This window comes from Schistocerca gregaria, chromosome 5 (assembly GCF_023897955.1).
Source record: "Schistocerca gregaria isolate iqSchGreg1 chromosome 5, iqSchGreg1.2, whole genome shotgun sequence".
NCBI lineage: Eukaryota > Metazoa > Arthropoda > Insecta > Orthoptera > Acrididae > Schistocerca > Schistocerca gregaria.
Genome location: NC_064924.1, coordinates 469140727 through 469163998, shown reverse-complemented (window position 1 = coordinate 469163998; position 23272 = coordinate 469140727). Strand labels below are relative to the sequence as shown.

Genomic DNA, 23272 nt, shown 5'->3' with positions numbered 1-23272 from the left:
GTGCTACAAAACGATTTCGACAGACTCGGAGGGGTTACAGAGGCTGTCTTGAAGTATAAATTGAGGATAGGAACCCATGTCCGGAAACGTCATCCAACAACGCCACAGAGGTTCGAAGTTACAGGGCCTGGTGCCTGTCGCTAAACTACCCCTTCAGCAGCAAATGTGACTTTGTGCATTGATGGGCCGTAGGCGGAACGTCTCTCAATGTCGTTATTCAGTGATCATCAATGATTGCTACGAACGCCAGTGGAGAAGATGCAGATAGCTGTTGCGTGGACGGGCATTGTCTGCTATGAATCTGATGCTGTTTCCTCAGTGAATGACAGTTTCAGACACAGGTTTCAATCTGAAGTTTATTTTTCTCCTGTATACCGAAAGTCATTGAAGATTTTAGAGGGATCCAGGAGAAACCAGGCAACAGAGCATCGCATTCATGCTTTCTACGCAGCAGCCTACTCCATCTTCCCCACTGGCGATCGTGGCAATCAGTCAACATCACCGAATAACAAACAACATGGCTAGACATTCCGCCTACAGCCCGTCAACCTAAAAAGTCACGTCTGCTGCCGAAGTGGTAGCCTAGTGAGAGACGCCGATGCCTATAACTTCGACGCTCTGTAGCGCCGTTGGATGATGTTTCTGAACGCGAGTTTCTATCCTCAAACTGTTCTTCGCGATACCCTCTAGTCCTTCGAAGTTTCAAAAAATGGCTCCAAGCAGTATGGGACTTAACATATGAGGTCATCAGTCCCCTAGATTTAGAACTAATTAAACCTAACTAACCTAAGAACATCACACACATCCATCCCGAGGCAGGATTCGAATAGCAGCGCGGTTCCGGACTGAAGCGCCTAGAACCGGTCGCCCACAACGGCCGGCACCTTGAAGTTTGTCGGTATCGTTTTATAACACATTGTACGTAAGGTGCAGGGGAGGGGGCAGAGGGTAACGATCTGGGACCTCTTCGACTTCCGGAACCTAGATCCGCGCCTTGTGTTTAGGGAAAAATATCGAGAATGAAAAAATATTGACACTGATGTGAGTGCACCCGTGGATTACAGATTGCATAAATTACGAGGTTGTTAGAGTTGTGAGAAATCGTTGCTATTACAGTTCTTAAACCAAATGCACGACACAAGTACTTCTGAAATTTTTGGTCGATGCTTTTATGTCTTAATTTTTTGTGAATTGCAGTTTCTTGAAGTAACGCTAAAACTATGTGTCAAGCACTGACGTAAACATTCCATAGGTCATGGCAACTATGGCATATCTTGCAATAACGCGACACCATGAGAATTCCACGATGAGACACGATAAGGCAGGGTCTATCTGAATGCCAAGATAAAATAGGGTTTAATAGAGGAGGTCGTGGAAAAGAGTGAAATGAAACACACACACTGGAACTCTGCGTAAATTTATTGTAAACAAGTACAAATGGAACAAAAATGAATCTAAATCAACTGCTGACCTTCGGAATAGCCTTCCAGTGTACCCACACAGCGTTGCCAACGATGGGATAGGAGCTGAATGCTATTTCTCAGTAAAATCAACTGATTCTTCTGCACAGTTTCAGTGCAGTAATGTGTTCATTGTATATATATATATATATGTGTGTGTGTGTGTGTGTAAGTACAATCTAACTTCTGCACCATTTCAGTGCAGTAATGTGTTCATTGTATTATAGTAGTTGTATATTATATTAGTTGTATTACACATTTATTACCTTATAAATAAATAAAAAACTTTTTTATTTTAAATTCAGTGCATCAGTATTTGTAAAATGACTCTTTCATATAGTGTTCATTAAAAATTTACGATAATTCGACTTGGGGCCTGTGTAATGGTACATTAGCTTATTTGTTTTAGTTGTGAATATTAGTGATGTATTGTTGTTTTTCTGACATGTATTACATCCTGGAGGACCTCCTCACAACGGATCAAATGGAACTAAAGTAATTCTAATCTAACTGGAATTGCCATAAGAGCGTGTCACTTGTCGCCGGAATGCTCCGAGGATATCCTCCCTGTTCGCAAAGTGCCTCCCGTGCAGAGATTGAGGTCTGGTGGGTAAGGTCGATGGGGGAGGATTTCCCACCCTTACTGCCGTACACAACTGTTGATGGTGCCTGTAGCACTGTGATGGTGTATGACTGTATTATCCAGCAGTGCCGGAAGTTTTCGCTGAAGTGTACGTCGCAGATGGTACATCAGACAGTTGCGGCAATGTTGAGTATTGATGGTGTGACACTCTAGGATACAGTGGCTGTCATATCTCCGAATGAGCATGATCTTCATGGTTGATAGATTCTGTCGCAACTTGTGTCCTCGTGGTGAATCTGAATGACGCCATTCAGCTGATTGGGTCTAAAATTCTGATTTATATGCTCCTACGCATATTAATGCGATGGAGCATGTTATTCCCTTCCTCTATAAGTCGCCCCATGTAGATACGGCCGGTCTCATATCGCGTCTACTTCTCCACCTCTGGTAACAGATGTGGTAGCCATTTTGAACACTTCTTGCGCAGCTTCAAGTCCTGCCATAAAATGTGGAATACTGAGATGCTTTTAATAATTTCCACAACTAAATTCTGTCTCGAAATCTGGCAGAAAATCCAAAGAGATTCTGGTCATACATAATGCACACCAGTGGGAAGACACAATCAATACCTTCACTGCGCGATGACAACGGTGAAGTCACTGATGACAGTGCCACTAAAGCAGAGTTATTAAACACGGTTTTCCGAAACTCCTTCACCAAAGAAGACGAAGTAAATATTCCTGAATTCCAATCAAGAACAACTGCCAAGATGAGAAACATAGAAGTAGATATCCTCGGTGTAAAAAAACGGCTTAAATCACTTAATAAAGGCAAGGCCTCCGGTCCAGATTGTATACCAGTCAGGTTGCTCTCAGAGTATGCTGATAAAATAGCTCCATATTTAGCAATTATATACAACCATTCGCTCACAGAAGGATACGTACCTAGAGACTGGAAAATTGCTCAAGTCACACCAATACCAAAAAAGGAAAGTAGGAGTAATCAGCTGAATTACAGGCCTATACCACTAACGTCGATTTGCAGTAGGGTTTTAGAACATATACTGTATTCGAACATTATGAAGTACCTCGAAGAAAACGATTTATTGACAAATAGTCAACACGGATTCAGAAAATATCGTTCTTGTGAAACACAACTAGCTCTTTATACTCTTGAAGTAATAAGTGCTATCGACGGGGGATGTCAAATTGTTTCCATATTTTTACATTTCCAGAAGGCTTTCGACACCGTTCCTCACCAGCGTCTTCTAATCAAACTGCGTGCCTACGGAGTATCGCCTCAGTTGTGCGATTGTATTCGTGATTTCCTGTCAGAAGGGTCACAGTTCGTAGTAATAGATGGAAAGTTATCGAGTGAAACAGAAGTAATATACGGCGTTCCCCAAGGAAGTGTTATAGGTCCTGTACTGTTCCTGATCTATATTAACGACATAGGAGACAATCTGAGTAGCCGTCTTAGATTGTTTGCAGATGATGCAGTCATTTACCGTCTTTGTAAAGTGATCAGATGATCAAAACAACTTGCAAAATGATTTAGGTAAGATATCTGTATGGTGCGAAAAGTGGTAATTGATCCTGAATAAAGAAAAGTGCGAAGTTATTCATCTACATCTACATGACTACTCTGCAATTCACATTTAAGTGCTTGGCAGAGGGTTCATCGAACCACAATCATACTATCTCTCTACTATTCCACTCCCGAACAGCGAGCGGGAAAAACGAACACCTAAACCTTTCTGTTCGAGCTCTGATTTCTCTTATTTTATTTTGATGGTCATTCCTACCTATGTAGGTTAGGCTCAACAAAATATTTTCGCATTCGGAAGAGAAAGTTGGTGACTGAAATTTCGTAAAAAGGTCTCGCCGCGACGAAAAACGTCTATGCTGTAATGACTTCCATCCCAACTCGTGTATCATATCTGCCACACTCTCTCCGCTATAACGTGATAATACAAAACGAGCTGCCCTTTTTTGCACCCTTTCGATGTCCTCCGTCAATCCCACCTGGTAAGGATCCCACACCGCGCAGCAATATTCTAACAGAGGACGAACGAGTGTAGTGTAAGCTGTCTCTTTAGTGGACTTGTTGCATCTTCTAAGTGTCCTGCCAATGAAACGCAACCTTTGGCTCGCCTTCCCGACAATATTATCTATGTGGTCCTTCCAACTGAAGTTGTTCGTAATTTTAACACCCAGGTACTTAGTTGAATTGACAGTCTTGAGAATTGTACTATTTATCGAGTAATCGAATTCCAACGGATTTCTTTTGGAACTCATGTGGATCATCTCACACTTTTCGTTATTTAGCGTCAACTGCCACCTGACACACCATACAGCAATCTTTTCTAAATCGCTTTGCAACTGATACTGGTCTTCGGATGACCTTACTAGACACATGAGTACTAAAAGAAATCAGCTAAATTTCGATTACGCGAAAAGTCACACAAATCTGAAGGCTGTAAATTCAACTAAATACTTAGGGATTACAATTACAAATAACCTAAATTGGAACGCTCACATAGATAATATTGTGGGTAGAGCAAACCAAAGACTGCGATTCATTGGCAGAACACTTGGTGCAACAGGTCTACCAAAGAGACTGCTTACACTACGCTTGTCCGCCCTATTCTGGAGTGCTCCTGTGCGTGCTGCTGTGCGGTGTGGGATCCGCATCAGGTGGGACTGACGGATGACATCGAAAAAGTACAAAGAAGGGCAGCTCGTTTTGTATTATCGCGAAATAGTGGAGATATTGTCACAGACATGATACGTGAATTGGAGTAGCAATCATTAAAACAAAGGCGTTTTTCGTTACTACGGGACCTTCTCTTGAAATTTCAATCACCAGTTTTCTCCTCCGATTGCGAAAACATTCTGTTGGCACCCACCTACATAGGGAGGAATAATCATCACCATAAAATAAGATAAATCAGGGCTCGCACGGAAAAATTTAGGTGCTCGATTCTCCCGCGTGCCGTTCGAGAGTGGAACGGTAGAGACAGCATGAAGGTGGTTTATTGAACCCTCTGCCAGCCACCTTATTGTGAATAGCAGAGTAATCACGTAGATGTAGATGTTACTCTCGACATACACGTACATGTCATTGATTCCGCACAGTCCAACGTCGGTCACTGATAACATTGTTCAAATGGCTCTGAGCACTATGGGACTTAACAGCTGTGGTCATCAGTCCCCTAGAACTTAGAATTAGTTAAACCTACACACACACATCCATGCCCGAGGCAGGATTCGAACCTGCGACCGTAGCAGTCGCACGGTTCCGGACTGCGCGCCTAGAACCGCGAGACCACCGCGGCCGGCTAACATTGTTCAATAACAGCCACGGACAGGTCAATAAGAACAGACTTGGGACGCTCACTTTGCAGTGAGTCTGTCGTTACTGAGCATCCACGTCGGAAGGCCTCCACCCAACGTGCTTGTTCAGTAGAGCAACGACTGCCACCCACATAACACTGAGTATCATTTCTGACAGCAAGAAATACCCTTTTGACAGTAGTTCACTTTTCCTCTATGCTTACATACTGTAGGAGTTCAGTAGAGCAACGACTGCCACCCACATAACACTGAGTATCATTTCTGACAGCAAGAAATACCCTTTTGACAGATGTTCACTTTTCCTCTATGCTTACATACTGTAGGACGGCCAAGCTTACACTATATGTTTCAGGCTCTGGTACCGAGTCATACTGCATGCGGTTGCAATTTGTCGCTTGATTCCGGTACTGTTATTATTGTAATTCTAGGCAGCTGTGGCATGTTAAAAGTGTGGGTGTCGGATGACATCAAGTTCTATTGTGGGAGGGGGGACAGTAACAGCTAGCACCCCCTCCCCCCCTCCCCCAGAACCGAACACCAGATCTGCAGCTGATTTAAACCATGCTATAACGGGCGTGGAGGATGCTGCGAAAATGTGCCTCAGATCATGACGGAGGTCCCGCGCCCTGTATTCTACCTCGGGGGTGAGCGCCGACAAGACGCCCCGACGTGCGTTAACGACCTCGGCAACAGAGGCCGGTCGTGTAGCAGGCGTCGACGAGTTTCAGTGGCGGCGGGGGCGGTCTTTGTTCTCCGGAGGGCTGATCCTGCCTTCTCGAGTGGTACTCTGGGTCCCTCTGATGTTCAGAGGGAAAGACCTCCTGACTTCAGCCGTGGCTTCAGAGTTATATCCGTCTATCTGCACGGGCCGAGATGTTCCAAACGGGTCAACCATATTCAGCTCTAGTTAGTACTCGATTGGCTACGCGTTAATGAAGAAGTGAAAATGCTTTGTAATGGGCAAGTTCCTTCAATCCCTCCAATTTCTGTAGAAGAAAATTCATAGTACAGGCCTTTAGTTTACTCTTTTTGCAATTTTCCGTGAATTTTATAAGTATGTTGATTCGGCTTACTAGAAGTTCTGGTATCTAAAAGAGGTGTAATTGAACTCCTGCCCATGTTACCCGAAAATCCTCGACCTTATGTCCTAATATTTTCTTTTATTCGAACGAACCCATATTTGACTCCACAAAGTATTCAGAAACGATGTGTTTGACCTTTATTTGTACCCATATGTCTTCCATCCTTTTGGCATAAGCTCAGCTTTTTGCATCAAACCAAACTGCTCTGGAAGTCGTCTTCGGGTTTTCTTCCTGATCAACTTTCCATTGTTCAAGTTTACAAAAAATATATTTCCTGTTCAGAATATCTCCTTGTGTGATTATTTACAGTTTTGTACTATCTTCTTTATATTCCTTAATTCCTTTCATGGTCCATGTTTGCATATAGTACAACTATTTGTCTCTAAGTTTATGTGGCTGTAAATTTGTAAAGTACGTTTTCTAACATCACTGTGGATGTTCGTGTAGTGTTTGCTCTCTCGGATCCTTCTTCGCCTGAGCTCTTCACCTAACCATTACGGACTCGGGATATTGTAATAATTCATCGTTCGTTTTTGTCAATATTTTCGACATATGCTTCCCTGTTTTATTATTATTTCTATCATTAGAAGAAACTCAAACTCATGGATTTTTACTGAATTCTTTCTAGGCAGGTAAATGTTGCAGTAGCTTGACATTATTTCAAAAACACTAATCAACACTAATCTGGTTTTTCCAAATGAGTGCAATTATAATAAAATGGAGAGTAGACGTATATCACGGTCGGCTGGATATTGGTAGAAACGAAACTCGTTAATTGAAGAAGATTATATTTTATCGTAGTGATGCACCTGGACCCCACGTCGAAGTCACCGCTATGGAACACTCTCCCTGCTGGAGATGTGAAGTTCAGCAAATTAACCACAACAAGGTGATAGTCCTGCTCGAATGCCTGCTTTATGCCACAGTAGCAGCACTGGGATTACGTCTGTCAGCCTCACATTATACGAGTTTCGAAGTCGAGTTTATAAAGTTTTAGATGTTGATGTAGTGATATGAGTTCTTTCTGCGTACGTTGTGTCCTAAAGCATCTGACGAGTGTATGTGGTTCCACGTCTATGCGAAACAGTGGTGTAGTGAACTGTATACAGATACACTGTATGGTTTGATGGCCCTCCGAATATAGTGCCGGACCTGCCTTTGTCCGGCGTAGTGCAGCAACTCCAAGTGGCATAGGCTCAACAAGTAGAATGATGTCCCCTCCAGAAATTGAGCCATACTGCCTCTATAGCCAACCATAATTCCGAAAGTGTTGCCGGTGCAAAGTTTTGTGCACGAACTGACCTCTCAGTTATGTCCCGAAAATTTTTGATGGGATTTATGTCTGGCGATCTGTGTGGTCAAATCATTCGCTAGAACTGTCCAGAATGTTCTTAAAAGCAATCACAAACAATTGTTGTCCGGTGACACAGGGAATTATCACCTATGAAAATTCAATTGTTTTTGGAAGTTTGAAATCCATTAATGGCTGCTAATGGTCTCCAAGTAACCGAACATAACGATTTCCAGTAAATAATCGGTACAGTTGGACCAGAGAACCGAGTTCATTCCATGTAAACACAGCCCACGTCATTATGGAGTCACCACCAGCTTGGACAGTGCCTTGTTGACAACTTGGGTCCATGACTTCGTGGGGTCCGCGTCACACGCCGAAATAATTTCTGATTTATTTCTGATTATATCACAGGCTCATGGTTCGCATAAACCTCCACTAATTTGGTGTTAACCGAAGTCGGACGCAGAGTGCAGGGTAGTGACAACATCACGAGAACTGAAAGTATCGGATATCCCTGTGATTCGGTGAAAGAGGAGACTGCCGAGGCATGTTAATCGAAAGTTACAAAAGAGTGGAAGTCATCCTTGGCGATCTACATGTTAGGTATAAGCGAGTGAAAGTAGGTAGCGATCATTTTTCACTTCAGAAACATTACTGATATCGGCTTTGAAAAGTAACGGGCCTCTTTTCCGTTATAATACATGCGCTGAGACTACGGTCGTGCTTTGAACAGTTGCTGTTAGTGTAAGGTGTTGCCGTAAGACGTAAGTTACTTAAGTTAATAAAATAAACAACTGAAGCTTCCTGGAAGTTTAAAACTGTGTGCAGAACTCGGACACGAACCCAGAAGCATGTCTTTCGCGGGATACAATCTTACCAACTGAGCTATCCATATATAACTGACGACAGGTCCTCACAGCTTTACATCCACGAGTATTTCTCTCCGAACAGCGAAGCCGTTACGCCGCAGTTTCCTTTCTTCCAGAAGTGCTAGTCCCTTGTGTGAAGGCTGGGAGGAGGGTGTAAGGCTGTGAGGGCCTGATAGCTCAGTCGGTAAGAGCACTGCTCGCGAAAGCGAAGATTCTGGAATAGTCGCGGTTTGGCACATAGTTTAAATCTACCACGAAATTCCAAACAGAGCACACATCGTTGGAAAGAATGAAGAGGTAAATATTCATTTCCGACCTTTAGTTCCATAGCTCGAAGTATTCAGCTTACGTTTCTCTGCCATCTGTTCGAACGTGAGCATCTATTTCTCTTCTATTCCACTCTCTAACAGAATTCGGGTGAAACAGGCGCTTAAAAACTATATCGCATTGGGAGGAGAAATTTCAGCAAAGGTCTCGCCGCGACGAAAAGCCCCATTGTTTTAATGATCGTTTTAATGATTGTTTTAATGATCTCGTATCACACCCGTGACACTCTCTCCCTTATTTCGTGATAATACAAAACGAACTGCCCTTCTTTGAACTTCTTCGACGTCATCCGTTAATCCTATCTCGTAAGGGTCCCATACTGCACAGCTACTCTCTAGCTGAGGACGAACAAGCATTGTGTAGGCAGTCTCTCCAGTGGATTTATTGCGTCTTCTGCCAATAAAACACGCTCTTTAGTTCGGCTTGCACACAACATTATCTACGTGATCGTTCCAATGTAAGTTGTTCCTAATTGTGATCCCTATCTATTTAGTTGAAATGATAGCCTTTAGATTTGTGTGTCTTATCTTGTATGAAAAGAAAAGTTTGGAGTAGGTATTAAAATCCATGGAGAAGAAATAAAAACGTTGAGGTTCGCCGATGGCATTGTAATTCTGTCAGAGACAGCAAAGGACTTGGAAGAGCAGTTGAACGGAATGGACAGTGTCTTGAGAGGAAGATATAAGATGAACATCAACAAAAGCAAAACAAGGATAATGGAATGTAGTCGAATTAAGTCGAGTGATGCTGAGGGAATTAGATTAGGAAATGAGACACTTAAAGTAGTAAAGGAGTTTTGCTATTTGGGGAGCAAAATAACTGATGGTGGTCGAAGAAGAGAGGATATAAAATGTAGACTGGCAATGGCAAGGAAAGCGTTTCTGAAGAAGAGAAATTTGTTAACATCGAGTATAGATTTAAGTGTCAGGAAGTCGTTTCTGAAAGTATTTGTATGGAGTGTAGCCATGTACGGAAGTGAAACATGGACGATAAATAGTTTGGACAAGAAGAGAATAGAAGCTTTTGAAATGTCGTGCTACAGAAGAATGCTGAAGATTAGATGGGTAGATCACATAACTAATGAGGAAGTTTTGAATAGAATTGGGGAGAAGAGAAGTTTGTGGCACAACTTGACAAGAAGAAGGGACCGGTTGGTAGGACATGTTCTGAGGCATAAAGGGATCACAAATTTAGTATTGGAGGGCAGCGTGGAGGGTAAAAATCGTAGAGGGAGACCAAGAGATGAATACACTAAGCAGATTCAGAAGGATGTAGGTTGCAGTAAGTACTGGGAGATGAAGAAACTTGCACAGGATAGAGTAGCATGGAGAGCTGCATCAAACCAGTCTCAGGACAGAAGACAACAACAACAATCTTGTAACCGGAATTTAAACGAATTCCTTTTAGGACACATGCAAATGACATCGCACTTTTCACTATTTAGGATTGATTGCCACTTTTCGCACCATACAGGTAGTTTGTTTAAATCATATTGCAGTTAGTTTTAATCTTCTGAAGCCTGTACTAGAAGGTAAATGACAGTGTCATCTGCGGACAAACTAAAATGTTTGCTCAAATTGTCTCCTAAATAGTTTACGTAGGTCAGGAATATCAGAGAGCACGAAACACTTCTTTGGGGGATACCATATATCACTTCTGTTTCGGTGGATGTCAACGGCTGTACCGAAGTGCGTACGCCGGTTCCTTGCACCTCACTAAAGTTACGCACCGTTGGGTATCACCAGTACTACGACGGGAGACCATCCGCGTACGCCATGCGCTGTTGACATTTGGTGGGGAAATGGTGTAAAATCGCTGATACTAGACTTTGCACGAATGTCCTGGATTAAATTCCAAACCTCACTGCATGTGTCTCATGAAGTTGTAACGCGTACATGCTTTCCCTACACGTGTTTAGGCCAAGTATTACGCACATTTATGCGATCAGGAAAGCTCAGTATCAGCGAGACTACACGTACATCTGACAATTATTCGTCAGCAAGGAGTATTAATGATAAACTCATAGGAGGCAATGTTGTGTAACCTTACTAGGGACAAGACCCGACCTTTCGGGAGTAGGATCTTACAATATGAGACAGTGTTGCGAGACTAACTTCTTTCACAATGTCCGCAAACGTGACGTCAAATCCGCCTAGCAACAGCGATCTGAAATCCCAATTGGCTGCAACTCTGGAGATTATGCGAAGTGTCCTTATTGGCTGAGGGAGAAAGGTGGAGTCTATCCTGTCCATCGGAAAGACAGGGTGAGTTACTAGTGAGGAGCCACTCAAAATTCACGGTCGAGCAATCGACGGCGGCTCCAAAAGAACGGTTTCGAGTAAATATTCCAACTGTTAAACATTAGATATAAAGTGAAGGTTAGTTATCAGTGAACGCCACGTGCCGTGGGCAATGTATATCACGAGTATGGAAAGTGAGAAATCTGATAATGTGTTGTAAAGGGTTGAATAACGGCGTAGCCAAGAGCCGCCATATTGGAAATTCTCTGAAGTGTGTGTTTCAAAGTATTCTTTATTAAAACGAGTATAGTCCGAAAGGTTGTTAAAATTTAACAACTGGCATCCCGACCCACCCCACTTCAGCAGGATCACAGTCTCCATGGAAACTGGCGCCTGAGCTCTACTACAATGCGACGAGGGACTACCGAAGCAGCAAGAAACCAGGTTAGTGATACAGCGACTAGAGAAGTACTTACTTTTCGCTACAATGCCACAGAGAGCGTTGTAAAGTGAGGGTATGCGACACAGTTGGCTGGGGACTTTAATCTCGGTGGCTCTTTTGGTGCTATTCGAGAGCAGTAGGCTATGTAGCGGTACAGGGTTTCAACCTGTCCCTTCTCTGATCATCCCCTCTCTGATCATCCCTAACTCCCCAGCACCAATATGACACTACACCACACACTACACCACACACACACACACACACACACACACACACACACACACACACACACACACACATTACAGTAGTCACCAACACTTAACAGATACGCAGAGAACTCACATAGTCTGCGAAAGAAAGGTGCCAGCGTGCACGAAAGATAGGGGAAACCTTTCTATTAGCCAGCTGATCTTGTCCTTTGGCGTCTCCCATCCCTTCATGGCATGGGACTTAACCTTAAGTTTTTTACTCGATGACTTTGCGTCAGTTAGTGAAAAGTGTGACCTTTCTGACAGGAAATCGCAAATCCCGTCTCTCAAGAAAGATAATACTCCGTAGGTACTCAGTGCATAGTTTTCACCTTTAGCATGTTGGGGACGCAACAGGTAGGGCCGAGAAAAGAGAGAGGCGCCGCTGCTTACTCGGAGTCCTTCTTCTGGTTCTCGGGGATCTCGGCCTCGTAGGAGGGCATGTAGAACTGCGGGGCGCGCTTGCCGCCCACGATGGAGAGCCGCTCCTCGGGCGTGGACTGGAAGTGGCGCTCGTCGACGCGGCCGTTCTGGTCCTCGGCCTTCACGTACAGCACGTACTCCATGTCCAGCTGGAAGGCGTCCGTGCCGCGCGTGCGAACCACGCCCGACCGCTCGTCCACCTCGAAGCGGCCACCGGCTGCAACACAACGGCACAAGACGACTGCGGTGCCTGATCCGATACTTGCGGCAAAAGCTAGATCTCTCTGCATCTCCTCCATTTCAGCCATTCGACTCTGGAACAAACTGTCCTGTAATCTGCATATTGTGCAAAACCACTCGCAATTCAATAGGAGACTAAGTGGCTTGTTTCAAATAGCTCTTAGCACTATGGGATTCAACTTCTGACGTCATCATTCCACTACCACTTAGAACAACTTAAATCTAACTAACCTAAGGACATCACACACATCCATGTGCGAGGCAAGATTCGAACCTGCGACCGTAGCGGTCGCGCGGTTCCAGACTGTAGCACCTAGAACCGCCTCGGCCAACCCGGCCGGTTGGAGATAAACTCCTTATCTGCTGTCGTCGGTACAACTTCCCTCTGCATACCGCTTTCTTATGTCCAACGGACAACCAGTATCTCCGTCACACTATAAACTATCCATGCTTTTCTGACTCTTATCTGTTAATGTTTTCTTCCTTTCGTGTTGTCTGCTAACATTACCCCGTTAATTCTCACGCTTCCTTTGATCATCAAACTTCCTTTCCAAATTTCTTTCCTTCTGTACTGGTGCCACACATTTATGTTAGATATCATAACTCACACTCGACAAGAGTGCAACGAAGAAAATGCTTAACACAATGTCAATGACACTGACATTTCGTTTATTCATTACTGTATACATAATAATAATAATAATAATAATAATAATAATAATAATAATAATAATTATTATTATTATTATTATTATTATTATTACACTGAAGTGCCAAATACAGACATACGTAAGCAGATAGAATGTGACACTGCGGTCGGCAGCAAGTATATAACACAACAAGTGTCTGGCGCAGTTGTTAGATCGGTTACTGCTGCTACAAGGGCAGGCGGCCGTTGTCGCCGAGCGATTCTATGTGCTTCAGTCCGGAACCGTGCTGCTGCTACGGTCGCAGGATCGAATCCTACCTCGGGCATGAACGTGTGTGATGTCCTTAGGTTAGTTAGGTTTAAGTAATTCTAAGATTAGGGGACTGATGACCTCAGATGTCAAGTCCCATAGTGCTGAGAACCATCTACATCTACATCTACATGACTACTCTGCAATTCACATTTAAGTGCTTGGCAGAGGGTTCATCGAACCACAATCATACTATCTCTCTACTATTCCACTCCCGAACAGCGAGCGGGAAAAACGAACACCTAAACCTTTCTGTTCGAGCTCTGATTTCTCTTATTTTATTTTGATGATCATTCCTACCTATGTAGGTTGGGCTCAACAAAATATTTTCGCATTCGGAAGAGAAAGTTGGTGACTGAAATTTCCTAAAAAGGTCTCACCGCGACGAAAAACGTCTATGCTGTAATGACTTCCATCCCAACTCGTGTATCATATCTGCCACACTCTCTCCCCTATAACGCGATAATACAAAACGAGCTGCCCTTCTTTGCACCCTCTCGATGTCCTCCGTCAATCCCACATGGTAAGGATCCCACACCGCGCAGCAATATTCTAACAGAGGACGAACGAGTGTAGTGTAAGCTGTCTCTTTAGTGGACTTGTTGCATCTTCTAAGTGTCCTGCCAATGAAACGCACCCTTTGGCTCGCCTTCCCGACAATATTATCTATGTGGTCCTTCCAACTGAAGTTGTTCGTAATTTTAACACCCAGGTACTTAGTTGAATTGACAGCCTTGAGAATTGTACTATTTATCGAGTAATCGAATTCCAACGGATTTTTTTTGGAACTCATGTGGATCATCTCACACTTTTCGTTATTTAGCGTCAACTGCCACCTGACACACCATACAACAATCTTTTCTAAATCGCTTTGCAGCTGATACTGGTCTTCGGATGACCTTACTAGACGGTAAATTACAGCATCATCTGCGAACAGTCTAAGAGAACTGCTCAGATTGTCACCCAGGTCATTTATATAGATCAGGAACAGTAGAGGTCCCAGGACGCTTCCCTGGGGAACACCTGATATCACTTCAGTTTTACTCGATGATTTGCCGTCTATTACTACGAACTGCGACCTTCCTGACAGGAAATCACGAATCCAGTCGCACAACTGAGACGATACCCCATAGCTCCGCAGCTTGATTAGAAGTCGCTTGTGAGGAACGGTGTCAAAAGCTTTCCGGAAATCTAGAAATACGGAATCAACTTGAGATCCCCTGTCGATAGTGGCCATTACTTCGTGCGAATAAACCATTTGAACCATACAATGGCAGGTTATCAAGATTTAAGTGAGTTTCAACCTGGTGTTGTAGTCGGCGCACGAGCGATGGGACACAGCATCTCCGACGTAGCGATGAAGTAGAGAGTTTCATGTGCGACCATTTTTCGAGTGATCGTGAGCATCGGGAAGCCGGTAAAACTTCAAATCTCCGACATCGCTGGGTCCGGAAAAAGATCCTGCGAGAACGGGACCAACGACGACTGAAGAGAATCGTTCAGTGTGACAGAAGTGCATCACTTCCGCAAATTACTGCAGATTTCAATGCTGGGCCATCAACAAGTGTCAGTGTGCGAACCATTCAACGAAACACCATCGAAATGGGCTTTCGGGGACGAAGCCCCACTCCTGTACCCTTGATGACTGCACGACACAAAGTCTTACGCCTCATCTGCTGGGTCCATCTACACCGACAATGGACTGTTGATGACTGGAAACATGTTGTCTGTTCGGACGAGTCTCGTTTCAAATTGTGTCGAATGGATAGACGTGTACGGGTATCGAGACAACCTCAAGAATCCATGGACCCAGCATGTCAGCAGGGGACTGATCAAGCTGGTGGAGTCTCTACATGTGAAGTTGGAGTGATATGGGACCCCTGATAAGTCCAGATACGACTCTGACAAGTGACGCGTACGTAAAGCATCCTGACTGACCACCTGCATCCATTCGTGTACGTTGTGCATTCCGACGGACTTTGGCAATTCCAGCAGGACAAGCACGTGAAGAATTGCTACAGAGTGGATCCAGGAACACTCTTCTGAGTTTAAAACACTTCCGATGGCCACTAGACTCCCCAGACATGTACATTATTGAGCACATCTGGGATCCCTTGCAATGTGCCGTTCGGATGAGATCTCCACCCCCTCGTACTTTTACAGGTTCGAATCCTGCCTCGGGCATGGATGTTTGTGACGTCCTTAGGTTACCTAGGTTTTAGTAGTTCTAAGTTCTAGTGGACTGATGACCTCAGATGTTAAGCCCCATAGTTCTCACAAGGGAACCTCCCCATCGCACCCCTCTCAGATTTAGTTATACGTTGGCACGGTGGATAGGCCTTGAAAAACTCAACACAGATCAATCGAGAAAACAGGAAGAAGTTGTGTGGAACTATGAAAAAAATTAGTAAAGTATACAAACTGAGTAGTACATGCGAAGATAGGCAACATCAAGGACATTTGGGGTCAAGGAGTGCCGTGGTCCCGTGGTTAGCGAGAGTAGCTACGGAACAAGAGATCCTATGTTCAAATCTCCCCTCGAGTGAAAAGTTTAATTTTTTATTTCCATTTTATGTGACAAACTCTTATGTTTTCATCACTTTTTTGGGAGTGATTATAACATCCACAAGAAAACCTAAATCGGGCAAGGTAGAAGAATCTTTTTACCCATTCGCTAAGTGTACAAATTAGGTGGGCCGACAACATTCCTGTCATGTTACGCAAATGCCGTCACCAGTGTCATATAGAATATATTAGACGTGTTTTCCTGTGGAGGAATCAGTTGACCTATGATCCTGCAATCAAATGTTTTCGGTTCCCATTGGAGAGGCACGTCCTTTCGTCTACTAATCGCACGGTTTTGCGGTGCGGTCGCAAAACACAGACACTAAACTTATCACAATGAACGGAGACGTCAATGAACGAACGGACAGATCATAACTTTACGAAAATAAAGAAAGTAAAATTTTCAGTCGAGGGAATACTTGAACAAGGACCTCTCATTGTATAGTTACCCCCGCTAACCACGGGACCACGGCGCTCCTGGGCTCACATTCTCCTTGATGTTGCCCATGCTGCACATGGACTATTCAGTTTGTATATTTTACTAATTTTTTTCATAGTTCCACACAACTTCTTCCTGTTTTCTCGATTGATCTGTGTTCAGTTTTTCAAGGCCTATCCAGTGTGCCAACTTATAACTAAATCTGAGGGGGTGCGATGGGGAGGTTCCCTTGTCAGAACCATTTGAACCATTTTGAGCCAATTATTTGTGTACGAATGGAAAAACTGGTAGAAGCCGACCTCGGAGAAGGTCAGTTTGGATTCCAAAGAGATGTAGGTACATGCTAGGCAATACTGATCCTACGGTTTATCTTTGAAGATAGGTCAAGGAAAGGTAAACCTACGTTTATAGCATTTGTAGATTTAAAGAAAGATTTTGAAAATTATGATCGGATTACACTCTTTCAAATTTAGAAGGCATCAGAGGTAAAATACAAGGAGTGAAAAGTTATTTACAACTTGTACAGAAACCAGACTGCAGTTGTAAAAATTAAAGACATGAAAGGGAAACAGTGGTTGAGAAGGGATTCAGACAGGTTTGTAACCTATCTCCGCTGTTATCCAATCTGTATACATTGAACAAATAATAAACGAAAGCAAGGAGAAATTTGGGAAGGGGGATTAAAATTCAGTGAGAAGAAATTAAAACTTAGAGGTTTTTCCGATGGCATTGTGACTCTGTCAGAAGATTAGAAGAGCAGTTGAACAGAATGGTAAGTGCCTTGTAAAGAGGACATAAGATGGACATCAACAAAAGTAGCACAGAAGGAACGTGGGTGAATCAAAACAGGTGATGCTGTGGGAAACGAATTAGGAAATGAGACTTTGAAAGTAGTAGTTGAGTTCTGTTATTTTGACAGGAAATTGTAAGTGGCGGTAAAAATTTTCCATTCGATAGCATGACCGGTATGGCAATCAGGCAAAATCGTGTGAGCAATTGCGCAATCACTGCAATGAGGCATCAGATTTCTTAAAACATCGCGTCCTGCTGCATGAAGAAGTCCGTAATTACCCGCTACACGTTCTCGTCCGACTGGAATTGTCAACCTATCAAGTCTTTTTTTAGGGGCCGATAGATCAGGACTATAGAGCGGATACTCGTGTGTCTCCCTCCTGATTTGATGGAACTTCTGCGTGATAAAATTTGCGATTTGCTTTGTCATGAGGCACCAACACCCATTCCTGCACCATTCCACAACGGTTGTTTTCTGCCCCGTACACATTCTCCATTCTCCGACGGATGTATACTGTGTTTGTCCTTCGGCAGCCAAGAAGAGTATAACAGCTCTTGGTCCTGCTTGGACTCATTTGGTAATAACGTCGCCATAGTTCACGTTTCCGCTTTTACTGCCACACGTTGAAAAGACAAGAAAGGCATGTTCATCCCTTACCTACATACCGGTGCTTATGTACCAAATGACTGCAAAATACTAACGAAAATTCTTTACAGACGACTGGAAAACTTGTAGAAGCCGACCTGGGGGAAGATCAGTTTGAATTCCGTAGAAATGTTCGAACACGTGAAGCAGTACTGACCTTACAACTTATCTTAGAAAATAGATTAAGGAAAGGCAAACCTAAGTTTCTAGCATTTGTAGACTCGGAAAAAGCTTTTGGCAGTGTTGACTGGAACACTCTCTTCCAAATTCTAAAGGCGGCAGGGGTAAAATACAGGGAGCGAAAGGCTATTTAGAATTTGTACAGAAACCAGATTGCAGTTATAAGAGTCGAGGGGCATGAAAAGAAAGCAGTGGTTGGGAAGGGAGTGAGACAGGGTTGTAGCCTATCCCCGATGTTATTCAATCTGTATATTGAACAAGCAGTAAAGGAAACAAAAAAAAATTCAGAGTTGGAATTAAAATCCATGGAGAAGAAATAAAAACTTTGATGTTCGCCGGATGACACTGTAATTCTGTCAGAGACAGCAAAGGACTTGGAAGATCAGTTGAAAGGAATGGACAATGTCTTGAAAGGAAAATATAAGATGAACATCAACAAAAGCAAAACGAGGATAATGGAATGTAGTTGAACTAACTCGGTTGATGCTGAGGGAATTAGATTAAGAAATGAGAGGCTTAAAGTAGTAAATGAGTTTTGCTATTTGGGGATCAAAATAACTGATGATGGTCGAATTAGAGAGGATATAAAATGAAGACTGGCAATGGCAAAGAAAGCGTTTCTGGAGAAGAGGAATTTGTTAACATCGAGTATAGATTTAAGTGTCAGGAAGTCGTTTCTGAAAGAATTTGTATGGAGTGTAGCCATGTATGGAAGTGAAACGTGGACGATAAATAGTTTAGGCAAGAAGAGAATAGAAGGTTTCGAAATGTGGTGCTACAGAAGAATGCTGAAAATTAGATGGGTAGATCACATAACTAATGGGGAGGTATTGAACAGAATTGGAGAGAAGAGAAATTTGTGGCACAACTTGACTAGAAGAAGGAATCGGGTGGTAGGGCATATTCTGAGGCATCAAGGGATCACCAGTTTAGTATTGAAGGGCAGCGTGGAGGGTAAAAATTGTAGAGGGAGACCAAGAGATGAATACACTAAACAGATTCAGAAGGATGAGGTTGCAGTAGGTACTGGGAGATGAAGAAGCTTGCACAGGATAGAGTAGCACGGAGAGCTGCATCAAACCAGTCTCTGGACTGAAGACCACAACAACAACAATGTACCCGCATCGGAGTCGCGATACGTAGCTTGTGCGCTACAGCAACGCCTTCAAACGGAAACCTCTCGACCACGGCCTATAACAGATTCTGGCCGAAATGGAAAGGATGTAAAATGTAGACTGGCTGTAGCATGAAAAGCCACGCCTCCATAGCCGAATGGTCAGGGCAGCTTTCTGCCTTGTAGAGATCCCGCGTTCGATTCCTGGAACTGCCAGGCATTTTCCCTTGGTGGGAGGTTGGTATCGGGTGCACTCAGCCTCGTGGTACCAACTGAGTAATATTATCTAAGGCACTAGCGTCGGTCGTCTGCTGTCATAATTTATTAATGTCAAATTTCGCTGAACTGTTCTAACAGATACGTTGTTATACATCTCACATTTATTTTTGCGATTATTTCACGCAATGTTGTTTGTCTGTGAGCACTGACAATCTAAGCAAACGCCGCTGCTTTCGGTCGTTAAGTGAAGGCCGTCGCCCGTTACGTTGTCCGTGGTGAGAGGTAATGCCTGAAATCTAGTATTCTCGGCACACTCCTGACTCTGTGGATCTCGGAATAGTGAATTCCCTAACGATTTCCGAAATGGAATGTCCCATGCCCTTGGCTCCAACTACCATATTGCGGATCAAAGTCTACATCTACATCCATACACCTCAAGCCACCTGACGGTGTGTGGCGGAAGGTAACTTGAGTACCTCTATCGGTTCTCCCTTCTACTCCAGTCTCGTATTGTTCGTGGAAAGAAAGATTGTCGGTATGCCTCTGTGTGGGCTCTAATCTCTCAGATTTTATCCTCATGGTCTCTTCGCGAGATACACATAGGAGGGAGCAATATACTGCTTGACTCCTCGGTGAAGGTATGTTCTCGAAACTTCAACAAAAGGCGGTACCGAGCTACTGAGCGTCTCTCCTGCAGAGTCTTCCACTGGAGTTTATCATCTCCGTAACGCCTTCGCGATTACTACATGATCCTGTAACGTAGCGCGCTGCTCTCCGTTGGATCTTCTCTGTCTCTTCTATCAACCCTATCTGGTACGGATCCCACACTGCTGAGCAGTATTCAAGCAGTGGGCGAACAAGCGTACTGTAACCTACATTTGTTTTCGGATTGCATTTCCTTAGGATTCTTCCAATGAATCTCAGTCTGGCATCTGCTTTACCGACGATCAACTTTATGTGATCATTCCATTTTAAATCACTCCTAATGCTTACTCCCAGTTAATTTATGTAATTAACTGCTTCCTGTTGCTGACCTGCTTTATTGTAGCTAAATGATAAAGGATCTTTCTTTCTATATATTCACAGCACATTACATTTGTCTACATTGAGATTCAATTGCCATTCCCTTCACCATGCGTCAATTCGTTGCAGATCCTCCTGCATTTCAGTACACTTTTCCATTGTTACAACCTCTCGATATACTACAGCATCATCCGCAAAAAGCCTCAGTGAACTTCCGATGTTATCCACAAGGTCATTTATGTATATCGTGAATAGCAACGGTCTGTTAATTCCTGTCGTGCGGTCATATAATCACAAGAATCACCTGAGTACAAACGACAGCTTCGCCAATGTACTGCCCTTTTATTCCCTGTTTATCCACCACCATCTGTATATGGCCATTTGCTATCCCATGACTTTTGTCACCTCCGTGTAAACGTAAGTGTTAAGATGGCCGAAAAACTTCTACTTAGCAGTATGGTGTCGCAAGGCCCGTATGCAAGGGGGAAAGGAGCTGGGAGTGAAGGGCGGCGTAGATGAATTGTGGTTTGGAAGGAGAGGAAATGGTGGGGTCCTCGTGGATTGGCCACTATCTGCGATCACCGTTTGTGGCTCTCTCGTTGTTGTAGCTGACGAGGAGTTTTCGTTTGTTGTACGGAACCGAATTTGCGTTCTGCGGCCGCGCTTACAACAACAACAGCGCGCTGGCATGAGCGGCCGTTCCATACAATTTGAATATGCAATTAGCAGGCGCGTAATTGAACACCTGCGCTCGCCACGTGTTCCCACAGCCCGGAACAGGGCTGTTAATTATCAGAGGGGCCATCGCGCGCCCTGGGTGACAATGCGCGCAGCCAGCCACGCAATTTACTTCCGGCGCCGCGGTCGTTACCAGCTCGTCAGCTCTAGCCGCGTCCACTGCCCGAATACGCGATCGCCGTGTCTCCCTCTGTTTTGAATGCGTTGTTATTCATCACGTTAATTATGAATGCTAGCGTCACGCCTATTAGGAAAAGAAATACAAGCTGCGTGGCTTTGTTTGTTTACACACAATATTTCAGCTAGCTTCACTTAGCGTAATTCATGTTATTGAGGGAGTACATTGTAAATCATGTTCCATATACAAATATACTAGGGATATTCGGAAAGTGGGTTCCGATCAGCCGCGAAGTGGAAATCGCTGTGAAAATCCGATGAAGCTTTCTTTTACCAGATGTGTTGGGCAGTGTCTCTAGTATGCCCGGCGATCTCGTCACGTTGCTGTTTCCAGTACTGGGTGCACAATGAGCGCTTAAAGAGGCACAGGAAATAGTGTCTCCCATGAAGTATGAGGGCCAGGCGAAATGATTCGCCTGATGTTATGCAGCCCGTACAACGTAATTGTCATACAGTTCGTTCTTCATGTCGATTCTCGGCAGTACTCTGCAAGGGCAATGAAGATGCTCCTTCAGCGTTTTGGATGGGAAGTTTGTGATCACATACAATACAGCCAATAACTGGCTGCCCCTAAGCTTTATCTCTGTCACATGAACCCCTGGCTTTGAAGATAACATTTTGGCACAGTCAACGAGCTGTAGACCAGCGCAGAGTATTGGCGGAAAGCACGGGTGGTTGCCTTCTATGACGACAGTGTTGGAAAGTTGGGAAAAAGCAATGATAGATGGCTAAGTAGGAGCGGCGACTGTGCAGAGAAGACGCTGGAAGGTGTAGCTAACTGTTGCCAATAAAACATTTTTGAGTTTCACAGTGGTTTCCGTTTCGAGACTGCCCTTACGAATAACTTTCGTGTTTTAACCAGCAGAAAAATTCTTCTATCGGAGGACAAAAATGCAAATATATTCCTGTTTGTTTTAAAACACTGACTGATAAGTTTGGCACCAACTGTCTTATTCTACCTGCCTCAGCATCCTCAAACATTTTCACAAAAAGTTTGGTATGTGAACATATTCGCGCTTTTTTGAACATGCAACTCCCACAGGCTCGCCTAACTGTAAGTCACTCACACTCACCAGTCCATCGCTGTAAGTCACTTATACCCATCCACTCCCAGTTACCTATTCTGACTCATTCATTCAGCTCAAATCATTGTGATTTTCTGATTTCGTCTTTCTGTCTCCCTGCCACTATGTCCTGTGTCACAGCTACAGTCCCCTTCGTTCTGTCATTTTTTATTTATTTTTTGTTAGTCATCACTCTTCTGACTGGTTAGATAAGGTCCGCCACGAATTCTTCTCCTGTACTAACCTCTTCATCTCAGAGTAGCACTTGCAACCTACTTCCTCAATTATTTGCTGGACGTATTCCAATCTGTGGCATCCTCTACCGTTTTTGCCTTCCTCAACTCCATCTAGTACCATGGAAGCTATTACTGACATCGTAACAGATGTCCTTCCATCCTGTCCCTTCTCCTTGTTAGTGTTTTCCACATATTCGTTTACTCTTCGATTCAGGGCTGAACCTCCTCATTCCTTACCTTACCAGTCCACCTAATTTTTAACATTCGTCTGCAGCACCACATCTCAAATGCTTCTATTCTCTTCTGTTCCGGTTTTCCAACAGTCCATGTTTTACTACCATACAATGCTGTGCTCCAAATGTTCAGTATCAGAAATTTCTTCCTCAAATTGAGGCCTACGTTTCATGCTAGTAGACTTCTTTTGGTCAGGAATGCTCTTTTAGCCAGTGTAGTCTGCTTTTGATGTCCTCTTTGCTCCGTCTGCCATTGATTATTTTGATTATTTTGCTGCGTACATATCAGAATTTCTTAAATTCATCTACTTGGTGTTCATGAA

General features: G+C 43.7%; 1 protein-coding gene across 1 annotated transcript in view; it reads right to left on the bottom strand.

The window, feature by feature from the left end:
• Positions 1-23272, bottom strand: part of LOC126273385 (neural-cadherin-like) — an 872522-nt gene that overhangs the window by 718814 nt on the left and 130436 nt on the right. The window contains exon 3 of the mRNA XM_049976938.1: positions 12295-12541. Within this exon, the coding sequence (XP_049832895.1) occupies positions 12295-12541 (247 nt within the window). The remainder of the gene's footprint in view (positions 1-12294; positions 12542-23272) is intronic.